General features: G+C 35.6%; 1 protein-coding gene across 2 annotated transcripts in view; it reads left to right on the top strand.

The window, feature by feature from the left end:
* The window catches only part of aplp2 (amyloid beta (A4) precursor-like protein 2), a 106,930-nt gene that overhangs the window by 98,242 nt on the left and 535 nt on the right, over positions 1–8,153 (top strand). For both annotated transcript variants that reach the window (XM_067389713.1, XM_067389712.1), the window contains 3 exons: positions 2,562–2,618; positions 4,625–4,801; positions 6,834–8,153. The exon at positions 6,834–8,153 is cut by the window's right edge and continues 535 nt beyond it. In XM_067389713.1, coding sequence (XP_067245814.1) covers positions 2,562–2,618; positions 4,625–4,801; positions 6,834–6,935 — 336 coding nt within the window. In that variant the 3' untranslated portion in view covers positions 6,936–8,153. The remainder of the gene's footprint in view (positions 1–2,561; positions 2,619–4,624; positions 4,802–6,833) is intronic.

Here is an 8,153-nt window from a genome sequence, read left to right on the forward strand (position 1 = left end):
GTAACTTAGTGAATACTAATGACAAAAAAATTACACTTATGTCTAAAAAAACGTTAAGATGTCAGGTTTTAAATCATGTAAGTCAAATCGAAAACAAACCTTCTTTGTTAATGTAATCTGTATGAAAAGAGAGCCATGTCAGAAATCCGTGATTCAGCTCATTATCTGCTAATGCGGCCACGCCCACGGAGCCAGCGCTATTCAGACGCTAATTCAGTCAATACATGCATTTATTATCTCAATCGTGTATTTATTGTCTTGAAAAGTGTTTATCTGGATGTAAAAGTCATGGTTAGCGATCTCTAGAAGACATGCAGTTACTTCCTGTTTACTTGTCTTCTACAGATGAAGTTTAGATGAGTTTTTGTTTCTTTAGCGCCCTCCTGCTGCTGTATGTATTGGAAACTCCATTCATGGAATAGCCGCTTCTTCTTTTAGATGAATTTGTGGACTAAAATGCACAGAGCGCCCTCCGACTTCAAGGATGAATTGAAAACACCAGCGCTCATAGTAATGACAGTGAATATTAAATAAAAATAACTCCTCTGTATAGAAAATTGACATAAGCATATGAGAATCCAATATTTCTCCAAATGTGCATGCTTTTAAACTAAAAGCCTATATTCAGACTCTTTGCATCACAGAAATACATTATATTTTAAAGTATAATATAAAACCATTACTTTATATTGTAATAATATTTTTCTGTATGTTTCATATATCATAATGAGCTTGAGACATCACAGAAGGTTTTTTTTCACAGCCTACCTGACTGAAATGCCTCATTAATATGCAAGTCATTTCAGCTCATTACTATCCAATTCTTTTGTCTTCTCAGGTGAGAATGGCCCATTTTCAGTGGTGATTCACGCCTCCTTGCATACTGTGTTTCTTGGCAAAAAGTGTCTTACAAAAACTAAATCAATATATTGTTAAATATGAAGGAGTAGGCAGCATAATTTTTACATAATTTTGAAGCAAAAACTCTAGTCTACAACCTCCAATACCCTAAAGTCTTATGAACACAGATTTATTATACTTTTTTTGGCCTTATTTCAGTGACTTAAGTTTTTTGTTTTTTCAACAACCACGCATAAATGTTATTCCTTCAAAAACACAAACATGTACATACATGTTCCTCACATATTATTGTAGCCTAGTTTGTGCTGAATACAGTGTAATGACACTTTTTCCATTAATATGTTTATGAACAACTGAAAAAAGCACAAATGTCAGGGCATGTCAAAAGTTCTCCAGGCCCCAAATCAGCCTCAGACTCCAGAGGGTTAAAAAAAATACTTTCTTAAATAAAATTTTAGAAAATAGACTGAGGTGGTTATTAAATTCAGTTAATGTTAAACTTCTCTGAAATGTTCTGCTGACCCTTTGGGTTCCCAGCCCCCCTGTTTGAAAACCTATTAATTTCAGTGCTATTTTATTTATTTATTTTTACTTTGTTTTTAAATTTATCATAGAAGTTTAAAAATCTCTCATTGACTTCCTAAAATCTAATCTAACCTTAAACTTTAGCGTTTCTTTTGCTGCCTTGCAATCAGTGCTATCTCCTTCCAGAAATACAAATCTGGTTTATTTCATTTTTATCTCATTCAAAGCATTCATTGCATGCCACATTCACATATTTCCCAGTCACATTCCAGTCTCCTCTAATCACAGCTCACACAAAAGCCTGTGTGATTGTGAAGGACTGAGCTGGAGACTTGCAATGCATGATCTCGCTAAAGAATGTGACTCATATGTTCTGCTTGTTTTGTTTGTACAATATTTCTGCATGTTTGTCTTTCTGATATCACACAGATGCGCAATTAGAGGATCTAAGCTACAGTAAATGGATAGTCCACCCAAAAATGAAAATTCTCTCATCGATTGCTCGTGTCATTCCAAACCTGTATGCATTTCTTCCTTCTGCGGAAGATATTTTGAAGAATGTTGGTAACCAAGCAGTTTCAGATCCCATTGTATGGAGAAAAAAAAATACAATGGAAAGCAATGGCAACCAAAACTGCTTGGTTACCAACATTCTTCAAAATATCTTCTTTTATGTTCCACAGAAGAAAGTAAGTTTTTGGGTGACTGTCTCTTTAAACATGCTCTGATTAGCCCTTTATTGAATGTTTTTCAATACATATTTAGGTGTTTTTGTGTTTGAGAGCAGAATACCAAGATTTTCCTTACATTAAATGCAACCGGCTATGTCTTTAAAAAAGGACATAGTCATTAAATCAAAGCTCATGAATCATTTTGGATTTGCTCACAGTATTTAATACCCATCTATTGCTATAAACAGCAGTAAACCAGCACAAAAACCATCACAAACACTGAGGGGGAATGTCACTTTAATATTCAGAACAGAATAGTTGTCAATCAATTAGTATTTTTCGATGACACTTTTTTTTTTTTAGGTGTACATTTGGTCCCCCTCAATCTTGATTTTTCGCTTACGGCCCTTCAGTAATCTAACCGACACTGCACATCACACACACACTGACTCAAATCTTCAGTTCCCAAGGAAGTAACTGAGACTACCCTGTCTGTGTTGACAGGTGATTGATGAGACTCTGGATGTTAAAGAAGTGATTTTGAATGGTGTTGATCCTCTGGTAAGTACAGCGCCCTCCTGTGCCCAATACATGGTACTGTCAAACACTGCAGTCTCAGATTAAGGGCTGTAAATGGGTTGGTGGGGGATTACAGTAGACTGCTTCTCTACTATCTGTGAGCAAATGACAGTTTTACATCATTTATTACCTTACTTTGTTTGTCCACAATCCTCCACAGCACGTGTGCATGTTTTTAACGCGAGCGCATGAGCATGTCCGGTGGATACGCGTCATTCGTCATCATTAGGCTCTCACACAAATGGAATTGAGCACTAAACATTTGTGTGTGAAAATTGCCAGTCACGGCTGTCGTTGGCTGTCTGTGCACATTTAGTTTACCACTTTGCAAAGCAGATCAATACTACCAACACATTCATTCATGTTATAAGCACAATTTCGGTCTTGAAAATGTGACATATGAAATAATAGTCTGAAATAATCAAGTTTTCTTTTTTAAATGGAACAGTTTATTGAACCTGTGTTTTTGCTGAGTATCATATTTGATAGATGAGGCTTTTATGGCTCCTTTATATAGTGGGAATATGAAGCTCATACTCGAGGAGGAAAACAACCTTGATTTTATTAAGGCCCAAACCGAGCAAAAATGTAATTTGCAGTTGCTGATATTTATATGGCTAAAACAAGATGACATTTTTATAGCTTGTAATGTAAATTAATGAGATCTTTATAACTGTATAACAGACTGCTTGCATAAGCTGCATATAAATATCAGTTCCCAATAATATCAGTTCCCATATAAATATCATCTCCCAATAATATGTCTTAGTAAGATGATATTTAATGCTTAATTTTGTGATCAAAGCTCTAGTTTTATTTTGGGGGGGCAAAACAATATAATACAATATAATGCAATACAACACTCCAAAAAATACTGGGTTGAAAATGGACAAGCCCAGCGATTTGGGTTGTTTTAACCCAGCGGTTAGGTTAAATGTTTGCCCAACGTGCTGAGCAGTTTTATTTAACCCAACCATTGTTTAAAAATGACTATATGGCTGGCTTAAAATGAACCCAAAATGGAAATTAAAAATCAGACACATAATTACTAGAGGCAACAAAAATAATCAAAAGGTGAACATTTATTAATAAGCAATTTAATAAATGTTTACGGTTTCATTATTATTCATTAAACTTATTAATAAATGTTTATTTCCAGCATATTTTGTGTTCATTTTAAGCCAGCAATAGAGTATTTTTTAAACAATAGTTGAATTTAATAAAACTACACAGAAGGTTGGGCAAACATTTAACCCAACCACTGGGTTAAAACAACCCAATTGCTGGGTTTGTCCATTTTCAACCCAACTTGGGTTGTTTTTAACCCAGCATTTTTATATTGTACATTAGGCTTTATAGGTTTAAAGGGATAATTCACTCAAAAATGAAAATTCTGTCATCATTCACTCACCCTCATGTTGTTTTCAAACCTGTATGACTTTCTTTGGTGGAACACTAAAGAGAAATGTTGGAAAAGAGCAGCGTGAACATGTTTCAAAACATCTCTGCAGATGAAAGAAAGTCATACAGGTTTGGAATGACATGAAGGTGAGTAAATGATGAGAGAATTTTAATTTTGGGGGGAACTGATGCTTTAAGATGGCAAATGCAACAAATTAAGACTTGAAGCAATGAAAAAACAGGCTTGATTTATGTGAAAGACATTGTGCCGTTTACAGTATGTCTTTCAAGACTGTAGTCGTGTGATTTAAATTTACATTCTGGTGGAGTATGATGGAACGTAAGAGAATGTTAAGAGAATCTCTTTCTCACTAGCCATCTCGAATTGATTTGATTCTCATTTGGTACTAATTATGGCACATTATGTAGCCATGGCAACTGTATTTGCTGCCTCACTGTACACATGTTACAGTATGATTTCCCTGCTTCAGCTGCACTCGCAGCATTGAAAGCTCTTTAACCATGTTTGTCGTGGCTCTTTGTGCTTTGGGAGTGTAAATACGCTGGTGTTTATTTTTCCCTCGCAGTTCAGTCGTGGATCAGAGAAGGAGACGTTCCGCCCCCTGGTGGATGACTTCAGCTTCGGGAGCAGCGCTCTGATTGGCCTGCTGGTGATTGCGGTGGCCATAGCGACCGTGATTGTGATCAGTCTCGTGCTGCTGAGGAAGAGGCAGTACGGCACCATCAGTCACGGCATTGTGGAGGTGAGCTAACGGTCACACATGACGTTCCATCATTCACTCTTGTTGTTTTCAATGCAACCTTGAGGATAACAAAAAGGCTAGACAAATTCTCTCGATCGAAGGATAATGCTCTCACTCAGGGCCCACAAGGACAAGCATGTTCAAAGAAAGTTTTGTTCTTTTACCTTTTATATACATTGAATTCATATATGATATATATAAAATTACTTTATAAATTGTATATATTATTTTATAAATATAGTTAATATACACTACCATGGAAAGGTTTGGGGTCAGTAAAAAGATTTCTGTTTCAAATAAATGCTCTATTAGTCATTAAAGAAAAAAAATGCATGGTTTCCATTTCCACAAAAATATTAAAGGTACAGTAAGCAATTTCTGAGAAACACTCGTGATTTCTGAAAATTTAAATAAACACCCACACAAACAATTTTGTGCTGTAAAAGAAATATTGTGCTTGTACATAATCCTGGTAGGGCTGGGCGATACGGCAAAAAATAAAAAAAAATTTCCCAGAGCGATTGACCAATTCAAGATTTCGTTTTTTTTTTAGTTTTTTTTTTATGTTTAACTAGTCAACTTAAAAATGTAACTACAATAAGATTCAAGTAACATTCTCTTTATTAACCATCTGGTTAAAAGTAGTTCAATTCCAAGTGCACTACACCTGAAGTGACCAACGTGGTGTAAATGTAAAACAGATGACTTATTTGTTAAGTATCTTTGCAGAAAATATGCATGAAATATGAAGGCAAATGTTGTACAAACTTATCTTAAACATATTTCTTAGACAAAAAGTAATAGCAATAAATACCACTAGTAATTGGCTATTATTAACAGCAAATGCATTGTAAAAACCAGTCACCTGTCACTATCATTTTTCCCATTCCACTGCCCGCGTCTGTTTTCAACGCAAAGTGTTCTGCGTTCATGGAGCGTCACACGAGAGCAGTTAATCAGGCGCGCCATTATGTGGTCGGATCATTTTCTTCTCTTAACGGTTATCGTTGCTGTATTGTCAGCATGTCTAATTGTAACATTTATTCAAAATCGTGATTTGGCGATCAAAAACTAATAAAATCGAGGCAAAACATTAAATTCGAATTAATCTGAAAAATCCTAAAGTCCTAATTCCTGGCTATATAAATAGGGAGCGTATCCACTCATGATAGGAGGAGAGTGGGGTTAGTAATCAAAAATCGATTCCAATTCTGGGATACTTAAGGTCAGGAATTGGATACTTGTACTAAACTTAAATTTTCATTTCTGCTTATCAATACCATTTTCAAGTACAAAAAGATGCGAAAGAGAACTCAATTCAGCACTTGGACCGCGCGCTGTTTTCTTTGCACCAAATACTGAATTGAGTTCTCGTACGTGTCTTCTTGCGCTTGAATGAACAAATACTCAAAATTATAGCAAAATATCCTCAAACAGTCGTTTTTGTCTTAAGTAAACGTAAACAGTTGAGAAAGACATTATATTGGATCCATGCATTCAGTCTTAAAGTGGAGAGACATTACAGAGTGGGAACGCCTGAAAACAGACACAGAGGTTGCTTTGTTTCTGCTCAATATGTCAGTAACATTGTTTTTTTGCTGTTTCACATAACCAAGATATGCTGTTGAATCTCAGCTGATTCATCCATACTTGCGCGAGTTGTCTGATGCACCAGTTGTTAGTGGTTGCCTGTGTTGCATAGTGTGTTTGATATTTTGGGGGCGGAGCAATGAAGGGAGGGGTGCGTTTCAAATATCAACAGTATTTCTCGGAAATCGACACTGAAAACCTGAGTAATGATGCTGAAAATTCACTTTTGCATGACAGGAATAAATTACATTTTAAAATAGAAAACAGTTATTTTAAATTGTAATAATATTTTAAAATATTACAGTTTTTATTGTGTTTTTGATCAGATAAATCCAGCCTTGGTGAGCAGAAGAGCTTTTGAATACATTTGAACGGAAGTATATATTTATTTATTTATTTTTAAGGATGCACTGACATGTTGATTCTTTCTCTTGTGTTTCAGGTTGACCCTATGCTAAGTCCAGAAGAACGTCACCTGAGCAAGATGCAGAACCATGGCTATGAAAACCCCACCTACAAATACCTGGAGCAGATGCAGATTTAGCCATCATGGGGGCTGTGGAGCTAGAGAGGGGAGAACATACTACTGACCAATATAAAACTGCTCTCAAATCATTTCATGCATTTGAAATGCATATTCTGGTTCATTTAAAGAAAACAAAAAACAAAAAAACAACGGTTTATTAATACTACTACTTCTAATACTGCTACTGTTGTACCATGGAGCGCAATTTTATGCTCTTGTAACTTTTTTTTTTTTCTTTCAAAGGCAATTTATCAGTGGTTTTAAATCAGGAGAACGTGATTCTGCAAATTAGCTTGGAATTGATTTTCCGTAAATAAATTGGAGCATATTATAATGTTGTTTTAAATGTTAATTTTATAAAGTTATAGTCTATAGAGGTACAGCAAAGCCGAAACAATCAATATAAAGAGACAGCAGTTTGTCTACACCATCGCTGGCCGCCGGATATACTTCTTTTAAATAGATTGCTTGTATATGAAGGTTATTTGTAACAACTTAAATGTATAGTGAATCAGAAAATATGAGAAGAAAATCATTAATTCATTTACTTTGTAATTATTAAAAACACATGATATACATAAACAGAAAAAAAAAGTAGATGGTAAATTTATTCATAGTCATTTTTTTTCCAGAGCTTAAATCTTGGCTGGGTTACAGGTTTAAACTTTGAGATTAAAGGACTGATACTGCGGTCCAAACATCTGATACCATCACCTGTGTAAGATACGATGAATGGTTCGAACAGAATGGCGTGACAGCCTGCCAGATATTTTGGCCGATTGTGAATGTAGAGGTGCCCGATTTCAGTAACATTACCACGTCTTTTGTTTTTCTCCATTGGTTATGGTGTCATATACTTGGACCATTAAACGGTGCGGCCCCTGCAGATGGTCATTGCGCCTTGGTTTGAAGCAAGGTTCGGGGCCTCCAGTCTCCCATATCACAGTAAAATATCTCTCTACTCGGACTCTACTAGAAGAATGTTATTTTTCCTGCCGTTACATCCACACACTCCAACACTCCCCTTTTATAGAGTAAATCTGGCCTGATAAAATGTTGCATTCAGCTAATGTTTAATCACAATTACACTGCATTTTCATTTCATAGCTGCCTACTGAGAACTGCCATGGGGAGTTTATCATGTGGCAGTGCATTGCACACATTGCTTAAATCAAAGAGAGCTTAGATACGTTACCAGAGTCGTCTGTAATTGTAATACTATGATATGTATAGTTT

Source organism: Chanodichthys erythropterus, chromosome 7, assembly GCF_024489055.1.
Source record: "Chanodichthys erythropterus isolate Z2021 chromosome 7, ASM2448905v1, whole genome shotgun sequence".
Taxonomy (NCBI): Eukaryota; Metazoa; Chordata; class Actinopteri; order Cypriniformes; family Xenocyprididae; genus Chanodichthys; species Chanodichthys erythropterus.